Here is a 12,929-nt window from a genome sequence, read left to right as displayed (position 1 = left end):
TATTGCACAGCCAACGTAGTATATTGCACAGCCCACGTAGTATATTGCACAGCCCACATAATATATAGCAATGTGGGCATCATATACCTGTTTAAAAATAGAATTCAAATAAAAAATAGTTCTATACTCACCCTCTGTTGGCCCCCGGATCCAAGCGAGGCGTTTACCTATGCTCCTTGCGCGCTCCGGTCCCAAGAGTGCATTGCGGTCTCACGAGATGATGACGTAGCGGTCTCACAAGACCACTACGTCATCATCTTGCGAGATCGCAATGCATGGAGCGGTCACCGGAGAGTCGCAAGGAGCGGGAAAGGCCTGTTCCTGATCCAAGGAGCCAACGGACGGTGAGTATATAACTATTTTTTATTTTTTTATTATTTTTAACATTAGATCTTTTTACTATTGATGCTGCATAGGCCTTGGTCACACAGGGTTAATTGCAGCGTTAACGGACTGCGTTACACCACTGCATAACATGGTCCGTTAATGCTGCCATTAACCCTGTGTGAGCGCTGACTGGAGGGGAGTATGGAGCGGGCACTGACTGCGGGGAGTAAGGAATGGCCATTTTGCTGCCAGACTGTGCCCATTGCTGATTGGTCGTGGCTGTTTTGCCGCGACCAATCAGCGACTTGGGATTTCCGTGACAGACAGACAGAAGGACAGACAGAAAGACGGAAGTGACCCTTAGACAATTATATAGTAGATATATATATATATATATATATATATATATATATATATATATATATATATATTCTGCAATAATCCAGTGTGATAGCCATCTTTCAAAGTTGAGCCCTTCCCACATCACAGATATGCCGACACGTGCAATGCTTATGGAGAATATATCATCCACCATGATTCCACTTTTTTAAATGATGGAGTAACTTATAAAGGTACCCTAGTTTCTCTTACTTTTTCCTTGGGAAACTGCTACAGATGTAAAAAAAAAAATATTGGACCCATAATTGGGTTGCTGGGGAATCTATTAGTATAATTGGAGAAACTCATCGAGACCAGGTATAACATGTCTTTTGAAGTTTTACTATGGAGACAAGGTATAATATGACTTTTTAAGTTACGCTTATTTAGGAGAGTTGGACATTTATCTTATCCTCTACCTATATCTCTATATATTTAGGCCCTTTACAGGATAGATTATAACAATACAGCATAATTATGGAAATTATCTGATCTGCGTGTGTTTTTATTACTACTTTTTTTAGTGTATTTTCCTTCAGGTATAAGCGAGGGACTTTTATGGACAGCCTCTGTTGAGTGGGGGTTATAGATGAGTGAACTCATGGATGTTCAAGACCAGTGGGTTTGTCCGAACATTTGAAAAAAAGTTTGGTTTGAATATCAGAACGGTATCCGAACTCGAACCCGAACACGGACAGATTCAAATGATTGGGGGGCCCTAACATCTGTTGTTTCCTACGCGGTCACATATGTGACAGCTCAAGAAATATCGACTCTGATCGGCAATAAGCTTGTTACAGCTGTTTAGAATGCTGCGATTCCCACGCTGTCATAAAGACAACAGCGTGTGAGAGCAAGCGGTTGTGACCGGCAGCAAAAGGGTTACCGCTTGTCACAGGCATTGGCTGATGAAAGTACCACTCTCATGATCCTACACTAGGTGTACAATGATGGGAGTATTCACCAGCCACCTCTTGTGAAATAAATAAATAAAAAAATGACATGTGGTCCCTTCTATTTTTGACAACCAGTGCAGGAAAAACCAAACACTGCGAGATGCAGCCTCAGCTTTCAGTTTTATCTTGGCTGGTCATAAATAATAGAGGAGTCCCCACGTGGGAACTGCAGTGCTCTGACTAGCGGTAACGAACTTATAACCGGTGTTTCTCATGCTGTCTTACAAATGACAGCATGGGAATCATTGGAAGTTTGGACTGCTGATCACAAATAGTAGTACGGACTTCCTGGAAAAGTCTGTGTATGGGGTCTTGCAAGGAAGCTAGGTGTACATGCCCCAAACTATGCCATTCTGGTTTGCCCATCACTAGTGGGGGTGCCATTTTGTTTCACAGATAGGGTGCCAACCTCCACAACCTGGAAGGGATGATCTAGTTGGGGCTTATGTAGGGTTATCATTACATATATATTAATTGAGTTATTTCATTCCTACACTGATATACCAGTTGATGATTAATAAGTCCTATCTGCTATCACTTTACAGTTATGTAGTATCTAGTATTCTGAAAACATATGGTCAACACCATAAATCGCAGGCTTTTTCATAAGACACCTTTTTCCATCTCACTTAGGCCTTATGTCTATCCTTGCTGGCTATGCATATTAGATGTCCTTAATTATATCTAAGATTCTGTTTATTGGGATTGTTGCCAACAATAACAATGACATAGATATGTTATTCTAGAGATGTCATTATGGATACCAAGTCCAAAAAAATGATCAGACTAATTTCAGAAAATAAATTAGCAATGTGTGTTTTGGTATGAATTCAATGTGTTAGTCTCCAATGCAAATATGTAATTGATTCTTTCTTACCAACCTATTGCACTAGTAAAAACCTATATTGACAAGCGACTAAACTCCAGCAGTGGCCAGAATGATGATTTGCTAAATGCAATTTATTCTGAAAAATCACTTACAAAGAAACAACTATCTGGTCTTTTCACCGAACTTCAGATTGGAGGTGTTGAAACTGTAAGTTTATAAATAGTAACATGTTAAAAAATTATGAAAATTATAGTGCTAAATAGAGATGAGCAGATTGATCTATAGACAAATATGTTTGAGTCAAATTTCATTAAAGTTATGATTTCACATGAAGTCAAATATTTTAAGTAAGCTTCGTGATTGGCAAAAAAATTTGCCCGACATCATTTGCCACACTAAATCGTCAGAGAGTGGGCTTTCAATTTGCATTGCTGTGTAGGCTTCCCCATAATGCCCTGCAGCTATGACATCTTACAGATTACCATACTTTGAACAGTGGTGGTCAGTAGTGTTGAGCGATACCATCCGATACTTGAAAGTATCGGTATCGGAAAGTATAGGCCGATACCGGCAAAGTATCGGATCTAATCCGATACCGATACCCGATACCAATACAAGTCAATGGGACTCAAGTATCGGACGGTATCCCTGATGGTTCCCAGGGTCTGAAGGAGAGGAAACTCTCCTTCAGGCCCTGGGATCCATATTAATGTGTAAAAGAAAGAATTAAAATAAAAAATATTGCTATACTCACCTCTCCGACGCAGCCTGGACCTCACCGAGGGAACCGGCAGCGTTCTTTGCTTAAAATGCGCGCGTTTACTTCCTTCCGTGACGTCACGGCTTGTGATTGGTGGCGTGCCGCCCATGTGGCCGCGACGCGACCAATCACAGCAAGCCGTGACGTAATTTTCAGGTCTTCAATGCCTAATTCTAGGCATTCAGGATTTTAAAATTATGATCCGGCTTGTGATTGGTCGCGTCGCGGTCACATGGGCGACGCGACCAATCACAAGCCGTGACGTCACGGGAGGCAGGAAACGCGTGCATTTTAAAATTACGTCACGGCTTGTGATTGGTTGCGTGCCGCCCATGTGACCGCGACGCGACCAATCACAGCCAGCCGTGACGTAATTTCAGGTCCTGTATGCCTAATTCTGCATTCAGGACCTGAAATTACGTCACGGCTTGCTGTGATTGGTCGCGTCGCGGTCACATGGGCGGCACGCAACCAATCACAAGCCGTGACGTAATTTTAAAATGCGCGCGTTTCCTGCCTCCCGTGACGTCACGGCTTGTGATTGGTCGCGTTGCCCATGTGACCGCAACGCGACCAATCACAAGCCGGATCGTAATTTTAAAATCCTGAATGCCTAGAATTAGGCATTGAGGACCTGAAAATTACGTCACGGCTTGCTGTGATTGGTCGCGTCGCGGCCACATGGGCGGCACGCGACCAATCACAAGCCGTGACATCACGGAAGGAAGTAAACGCGCGCATTTTAAGCAAAGAATGCTGCCGGTTCCCTCGGTGAGGTCCCGGCTGCGTCGGAGAGGTGAGTATAGCAATTTTTTTTTATTTTAATTCTTTATTTTACACATTAATGTTGTTTCGATACCGATACCCGATACCACAAAAGTATCGGATCTCGGTATCGGAATTCCGATACCCGCAAGTATCGGCCGATACCCGATACTTGCGGTATCGGAATGCTCAACACTAGTGGTCAGTACCTGGGCCATCAAAAACCTGTGGTTCCCAGTGGAGCACAGCTTCTACAACAAAGTAACTTTCCATCTCTAGAGTCACTGGGTAGATCTCTCTCCTATAGAGTGTAAGCTGTTATGGTTAGCAGGGTTTCTTCTCTTTTCCACCTGTAAAGTGTAAGCGCTTATGGTCAGCAAGGTTCTGTCTCTCTCTATCATGTTGTTGTAAAGGTACCTTCACACGAAACGACATTATAACGATATCGCTAGCAATCCGTGACGTTGCAGCGTCCTCGCTAGCGATATCGTTTCGTTTGACACGCAGCAGCGATCAGGATCCTGCTGTGATGTCGCTGGTCGCTGAATAAAGTCCAGAACTTTATTTGGTCGTCCGATCGCTGTGTATCGTTGTGTTTGAAAGCAAAAGCAACGATACCAGCGATATTTTACACTGGTAACCAGGGTAAACATCGGGTTACTAAGCGCAGGGCCGCGCTTAGTTACCCGATGTTTACCCTGGTTACTAGCGTAAAATGTAAAAAAAACAAACAGCACATACTCACATTGCGTCCCCTGCAGTCTGCTTCCTCCTCTGACTCAGCGCCGCAAAGTGAAAGTGAAAGCAGCACAGCGGTGACGTCACCGCTCTGCTCTCACTGTACGGCGCTCAGTCAGTCAGGAAGTGGACGCAGGGGGACGTGAATGTAAGTATGTGCTGTTTGTTTTTTTTAGATTTTACGCTGGTAACCAGGGTAAACATCGGGTTACTAAGCGCGGCTCTGCGCTTAGTTACCCGATGTTTACCCTGGTTACCAGGGGACCTCGGCATAGTTGATCGCTGGAGAGCGGTCTGTGTGACAGCTCTCCAGCGACCAAACAGCGACGCTGCAGCGATCGACATCGTTGTCGCTATCGCTGCAGCGTCGCTTCGTGTGAAGGTACCCTAAGATCTTATGATCTGCAGCAACCTTTCTCTTTTATGCAGAATGTATGCCAATATGATAAGCAGTGTCTTATCTCTCATGTAGAGTGTAAGCTCTTATTGTCAGCAAGGTTCTCTCTCATGTATTTTGTAAGATCTTATGACCACCGGTGTTCTAATTCTCTTTTCTGTAGAGTGTAACCTTTTATGGTCAGCAACGTCCACTCTCTTTCCTGTAGAGCGTAAAATCTTATAGTCATCAGGGTCCTCTCTATTTCTGTTTCTCCTCTCTCCTTGTGTATATATTGATTAATTACAAGCTTTACAGTATTGAGATTCTTTCAAATTTATTTATTGTGGAACGGATTTTTAAGGAAAATCTGGCAAAGTCAAATTTCAAAACATCGGCTCATGTCTAGTGATAAACAATGGCTAATAGGAAACAAATACATGTGTTAATTTTACAAAACTAGAAAGTTGCATTGTACTTTGTTGTCACCTTCTCTGGATATTTTAGCATTCAATCAAGGTATTAAACATACATTAAAGAGCATTGTGTTAAAAAAAAAATGGACTGCCCTCCTTAGTCCTGAGCACCTTTTTGGAAGGATTATGCTCATGTTAGAAGATTTCCCAGTGTGAGCATCAAACCCAAGACTTGATGCAAACACAACCTTACTAACCACATAATGAGACTTTAAGAAATATGTACTGCGAATACAGTTTGTATGTTTAATTGAAGTGAAAAGAGAAGTGAAACTGTGTATTTTGTTTACAGACAGCAAATGCTTTATTGTGGTTGATATTTAATTTATCAAGACATGATGATGTGCAAAAGAAAATTCTCAAGGAAATTCAGACAGTTTTATCACCAGGAACATTCCCATCTGCTGATCATTTACAAAAGATGCCATACTTGAAATCATGCATTAAGGAATCCATGAGGTTATTATTATTATTATTATTATTATTATGAACAATATTTAGGCTTGAGAAATACTATGCAATATACAATACTTAGAACCCAGACGTTTCAGCTTTACAGAGTATAAAAATGTTACAACGTGGACACTGTAATAATGGTTGTGTTAATTGACTAATTGTGTATTATATATATAACACATGTGGAATATTATACAAAATGCAAAATATTATAAACTCTAAATATAATGCAGAGGTTACACATAAAACATCACCAGTAAAACCTGCATGTGTAATATCAATCCACACCAATATGTTCAGCCTAGTAAAGTCATAATTTACCAATTAAAGTGATATGATAATTTCTAATTTGGAACATAAAGACAATAGTGCTTTATAAATATGACTCAATTTGTGAAAAATTGCTTTGCCACTTTTTGCTGAGTAGCAAATAGCGTACTATACATATACACCATATTTTGGACTATAAGGGTATGTGCACATGTTGCGGATTTTGCTGCGGATCCGCAGCAGATTTAATGCTGCGGATCTGCAGCTGTTTTACATGCATTGTATAGTACCATGTAAATGTATGGAAAACAAAATCCGCAGTGCACATGCTGCGGAAAAAAACAGCGCGGAAATGCAGCGGTGTTTTTTCCGCAGCATGCCAATTCTTTGTGCGGATTCCGCAGTGGTTTACACCTGCTCCATAATAAGAATCTGCAGGTGGAATCCACACAAAAACTGCACAAAAGCTGCGGAAAATCCGCCGGTAATCCGCAGTGCGGTTTACCTGCTGATTTTGCAAAAACAGTGTGGAAAAATCCGCACACCAATCCGCAACGTGTGCACATAGCCTAAGATGCATCAAACCATTGCTTTTAGAGGAGGAAAATATAAAAAATAATTGAAGCCAAAAATGTGGTCATGATGCACTGTTATGGGGGAGCAGCTGCTGACACTGTTAAAAGGGTAATGTCCCCCAATTCTGTACTAATATCCCCCATCCTGGTCTATGCATGTGCCCGGGGGAGCAGTGAATATTCTGGATTATTGACCCATGATGTCAAGATCAATAATCTGACATGATGGGTCAATAAACCACTATATTTTTTGAACCTTTTGGAGTGCTGCCTTCATCTTTTTTTGATATATTGAGGTTTGGTTATGCCTGGTAGGCTTTGCACCAGCTAATAATCTTTTACCTTTGTTAGTGCTGCCCCTATATTTTATTTATAGATCGGGCGATTCTGAATGCAGTGATACCAAATATGTTAATGTTTGATTTTTTCTTTATTGTTTTATTTTGAATGGGGTGAAAGGGGGGTGATTTGAACTTTTATATTTTTTTTATTTTTTTTTATTTTTAAAAACATTTTTTTTTAACATTTGGCATGACTAGGAGGTCTCCTGGAAACCTGTATGGTTGTCATTGTCGGCTTGCTGTGAGTGCCACCCAGTAGGCGGCGCTCATAGCAAATCAGTATACCTGCAATATAGAGGCGATCTGAACATCTCCTCTATGTAGCAGAGCTGATCAGGCTATGGCAGCTTCTAGTCTCCTATGGAGACTATTGAAGCATGCCAAAAGTAAAAAAAAATGTTTTTAAAAATATACCGGTAAAAAAAAAGTAAAAAAATATAAAAGTTCAATTCACCCCCTTTTCACCCCATTCAAAATAAAACAATAAAAATAAAATCAAACATTAACATATTTGGTATCGCCACATTCAGAATTGCCCTATAAAAAAAAAAAGGAATAACCTGATAGCTAAACGGCGTAGCGAGAAAAAAATTGTTTTTTTGGTCGCCACAACATTGCATTAAAATGCAATAAGGAGCGATCAAAAAATTGTATCTGCACCAAAATGATATATTTAAAAACAGCAGCTCGGCACACAAAAAATAAGCCCTCACCCAACCCGAGATCACGAAAAATGGAGACGCTACAGTTATTTTTGTTTTATCAAAGTTTGGAATTTTTTTCACCACTTAGATAAAAAAGAACCTAGACATGTTAGGTGTCTATGAACTCATAATGACCTTGGGAATCATAATTGCAGGTCAGTTTTAGCATTTAGTGAACCTAGTAAAAAAGCCAAACAAAAAGCAAGTGTGGGATTGAACTTTTTTGCAATTTCCCCTGCACTTGGAATTTTCTTCCCATTGTCTAGCACATGACATGGTAAAACCAATGGTGTTCTTCAAAGGTACAGCTCATCCCACAAAAAACAAGCCCTCACATGGCCATAATGACGGTAAAATAAAAAATTAATGGCTCTGGGAAGGAGGGGAGCGAAAAAAAAAAGCAAAACCGAAGAAAGCTCCGGGGGTTGAGGGGTTAACATAGCTATTTGAGAGCTTGCGAGATTTATGAGATGAGTTGTAGTTTTGAATAACAATATTTCTTGTTATCATACATTATACTGGAAAATGAAATGGTGAAAAAATGCAATACAACCATGGAGTTTTGGGTTTTGTTTTTATAGCACTCATTGTATGGTAAAAATAATGATTCAGAAATATTATAATATAGGTCAGTATGATGACAGCGATACCAAATTTGCAAAAAAAAATTTTTACGTTGTAAAAAAATCCATAAGTTTGTTCAAATAAATTATTGGTTTGTGTCACCATTTACCAAGATTCTTAACAGTTTCATTTTTCCATTGATTGAATTATGAGAGTGCTTGTTTTTCTTACATGGCAAACTGATGTACTGTATAGTGAAAATCATAGACTTCCATGAAGTTCACAGCAGTTCATAAGTGGCAGCAATCAGGGACAACAGAACAACCCCTGCTGCAAAGGGAAGCCATCGGTGCTGTGCGATCATCTTTTGTGGGGCCGATGATGATGCTCCTTTTAAATGCCGCTTTCAGTTATTGACATTGGACTTTAAATGGTTAACAGCAATGATCGGTGCTCAGCTCCAGTTCCCTATGCAAGAAAGAGCTTAGTTTAGTGTAGGCTACTTTCACACTAGCGTCGTGCACTGCACGTCACTATGCGACGTTGCAGCGCACCGACGCATAGTGTGGAAGCGCCGCACAACGGGGGCAGCAGATGCTGTTTTACATCGCATCCGCTGCCCCATTGTGAGGTGCGGGGAGGCGGGGGCGGAGTTCCGGCCGCGCATGCGCGGTCGGAAAAGACGCTATTGATGCACAAAAAAAATTACATGCAACGTTTTTTGTGCTGACGGTCTGATGCAACATGACGCAACCGTCGCACTGCATCGCTAATTCAAGTCTATGGAGAAAAAACGCATCCTGCAAGCATTTTTGCAGGATGCGTTTTTTCTACAGAATGACGCATAGCGACGTGCAGTGCACAATGCTAGTGTGAAAGAGGCCTTAGTAAGCTATCCTTGATGATACGTCAATAGGCCTTTGGTCTATGAGCCTCAGAGGAGGGCTGCTAAGCAGAGGTGAATGAATTTGCAAAAATTCTAATTCAGCAAATCATGCAGATTTTAAAAGATTTTAAAATTATATGGATAATGATATATTCATCTGGCTAAAATGTCCATATAGGTTTAATCTAGATGACCTCTGCTTACCAAATATTTTTGGAATGCTAAATGTATATTCTGTAAATCTATAGATGTAAATAAATATATAGTGGGTTCAATGCTTTTAAGAAAGTTATAATTGTTTCAAAAGTTAGTTATAAATGGGATTGTAATCATAACCATCCTTGTTTTAGAGTCACACCAACAGTGCCTTTTACAAGTCGTACACTGGATGAAGATACAAACCTTGGAGGCTATTTGATTCCACAAGGGGTATGTATCACTTATCTTTAACCCCTTTCTGACCTCGGACAGGATAGTACATCTGAGGTCAGAAGCCCCGCTTTGATGCGGGCTCTGGCGGTGAGCCCGCATCAAAGCCGGGACATGTCAGCTGTTTTGAACCTATTAACTAGCTAAATGCCGCTGTCAAACACAGACAGCAGCATTTAACCGGCGCTTCCGGCCGGGCTGCCGGAAATGAGCGCATCGCCGACCCCCGTCACATGATCGGAGGTCGGCGATGCTTCTACATTGTAACCATAGAGGTCCTTCAGACCTCTATGGTTACTGATCCCAGATAGCTGTGAGCGCCACCCTGTGGTCAGCGCTCACACCACACCTGCATTTCTGCTACATAGCAGCGAACATCAGATTGCTGCTATGTAGCAGAGGCGACCGTGTTGTGCCAGCTTCTAGCCTCCCATGGAGGCTATAGAAGCATGGCAAAAGTTTAAAAAAAAGTAAAAAAAATGTGAAAAAAATAAAAAAAATATAAAAGTTTAAATCACCCCCCTTTCGCCTCAATCAAAATAAATCAATAAAAAAATCAAGCCTACACATATTTGGTATTGCCGCGTTCAGAATCACCCGATCTATCAATAAAAAAAGCATTAACCTGATCGCTAAACGGCGTAGCGAGAAAAAAGTTCAAAACGCCAGAATTAAAGTTTTTTTGGTTGCCACGACATTGCATTAAAATGCAATAATGGGAGATCAAAAGAATGTATCTGCACCAATATGGTATCATTAAAAATGCCAGCTCAGCACGCAAAAAATAAGCCCTCAACTGACCCCAGATCATGAAAAATGGAGACGCTATGAGTATCGGAAAATGGCGCAATTTTTATTTTTATTTTTTTTTAGCAAAGTTTGGAATTTTTTTTCACCACTTAGATAAAAAATAACGTAGTCATGTTAGGTGTCTGTGAACTTGTACTGACCTGGAGACTCATAATGGCATGTCACTTTTAGCATTTAGTGAACCCAGCAAAAAAGCCAAGCAAAAAACAAGTGTGGGACTGCACTTTTTTTGCAATTTCACCATACTTGAAATTTTTTTTCCATTTTCTAGTACATGACATGGTAAAACTAGAACAACTCGTCCTGCAAAAAATAAGCCCTCACATGGCCAAATTGACGGAAAAATAAAAATGTTATGGCTCTGGGAAGGAGAGGAGCAAACACTGAACACGGAAAAACGGAAAATCCCAAGGTCATAATAATAATAATAATAATAATAATAATAATAATAATAATTTTTATTTATATAGCGCCAACATATTCCGCAGCACTTTACAATTAAGCGGGGACATGTACAAACAATAAATTCAATACAGGTTAAGACAATTTAAACAGTGACATTAGGAGTGAGGTCCCTGCTCGCAAGCTTACAATCTACAAGGAAATGGGGGGACACAATAGGTGAAAAGTGCTAGTTATTTCAGGTCTGGCAATTATAATACATAGGGATTTTCATACAAAGCTGCATGATTCAGTCATCAGCCCGTGTGTTTAAGTGCAATAGTCAAGTATCAAGTGCAGTTATCGTGTGCATGGAGGGTGTGGAGACAGATGAATAGTAGGGTGCAGATTCAGAGTAATATTTGGAAGGAGGGAACAGGGCAAAGTTAGTTTACTGAGTAGTTGGTGTAGTAGGCTTGTTTGAATAGATGGGTTTTTAAAGCTCGCTTGAATAGGTCGGGGCTAGGTATCAGTCTGATCATCTGGGGAAGTGCATTCCAGAGAGCTGGCGCAGCACGAGAGAAGTCTTGGAGACGGAGGTGTGAGGTTCGGATTATGGGGGATGCTAGTCTTAGGTCGTTTGTAGAACGGAGGGCACGTGTAGGGCGATAGACAAAGATGAGAGAGGAGATATAAGGCGGTGCAGAACTGTGGAGGGCTTTGTGGGTGAGAGAGATGAGTTTATACTGGACCCTGTAGCAAATGGGTAGCCAGTGTAATGACTGGCACAAGATGGAGGCATCGGTGAAGCGGCTGGACAGAAATATGACTCTGGCATTCAAGATGGATTGGAGAGGAGAAAGTTTGGTAAGAGGGAGACCGATTAGAAGAGAATTGCAGTAGTCCAGACAAGAATGAATAAGAGCGACAGTAAGAGTCTTAGCAGTTTCAACGGTGAGAAAAGGTCGGATTCTGGAGATGTTTTTAAGATGCAGATGACAAGAGCGAGTGAGTGATCGGATGTAGGGAGTAAAGGAAAGTTCGGAGTCGAATATGACCCCAAGACAGCGGGCATGCTGCTTGGGAGTTATGGTTGAATCCTCCAGGGTAATTTCGATGTTGGGTAGAGAGAGGTTAGTAGAAGGGAGAAACACAAGAAGTTCCGTTTTGGAGAGATTTAGTTTCAGGTAGAGGGAGGACATGATGTTAGAGACAGCAGACAGACAATCCTTGGTATTTTGAATTAGGGTAGGGGTGATGACAGGGGAAGAAGTGTACAATTGGGTGTCATCAGCATAGAGATGATACTGGAACCCAAATCTGCTGATTGTTTGTCCAATAGGGGCCGTGTAAAGAGAGAAGAGGAGGGGGCCTAGGACTGAGCCTTGCGGAACCCCGATAGTAAGGGGATGAGGAGAGGAAGAGGAGCCGGCAAAAGATACAGTGAAGGAGCGGTCAGATAGGTAGGAGGAGAACCAGGAGAGGGCTGTGTCCTTGAGGCCTATGGAGCGGAGCATAGTGAGAAGGAGCTGGTGATCCACAGTGTCGAATGCAACAGATAGATCCAGGAGAATCAGCAGAGAGCAATGACCTTTGGATTTAGCTGTTATTAGATCATTAGAGACTTTAGTGAGGGCAGTTTCAGTGGAGTGTAAAGAGCGGAAACCAGATTGTAAGGGGTCGAGAAGAGAGTTATCTGAGAGATAGGGGATTAGACGGGAGTGAACCAAGCGTTCCAGGAGTTTAGAGATGAAGGAAAGGTTAGAGACAGGTCTGTAGTTAGCAGTGCAGTTCTGGTCCAGGGATGGCTTTTTAAGTAAAGGGGTTATGATGGCATGTTTAAATGAGGAGGGAAAGATACCTGAAGAAAGAGAGAGGTTAAATATTTTAGTCTGGTGAGTGGTGACC

The 12,929-nt window shown here is 41.3% G+C and overlaps 1 protein-coding gene across 1 annotated transcript in view; it reads left to right on the top strand.

Moving 5' to 3' along the window:
* LOC143783287 (1,25-dihydroxyvitamin D(3) 24-hydroxylase, mitochondrial-like) overlaps positions 1-12,929 on the top strand; it is a 52,475-nt gene that overhangs the window by 26,715 nt on the left and 12,831 nt on the right. Inside the window, exons 9-11 of the mRNA XM_077271694.1 lie at positions 2,555-2,697; positions 5,898-6,064; positions 9,752-9,830. Coding sequence (XP_077127809.1) covers positions 2,555-2,697; positions 5,898-6,064; positions 9,752-9,830 — 389 coding nt within the window. The remainder of the gene's footprint in view (positions 1-2,554; positions 2,698-5,897; positions 6,065-9,751; positions 9,831-12,929) is intronic.

This window comes from Ranitomeya variabilis, chromosome 6 (assembly GCF_051348905.1).
Source record: "Ranitomeya variabilis isolate aRanVar5 chromosome 6, aRanVar5.hap1, whole genome shotgun sequence".
In the NCBI taxonomy this organism is placed as follows: domain Eukaryota; kingdom Metazoa; phylum Chordata; class Amphibia; order Anura; family Dendrobatidae; genus Ranitomeya; species Ranitomeya variabilis.
This window is presented reverse-complemented; position numbering and strand designations above follow the sequence as displayed.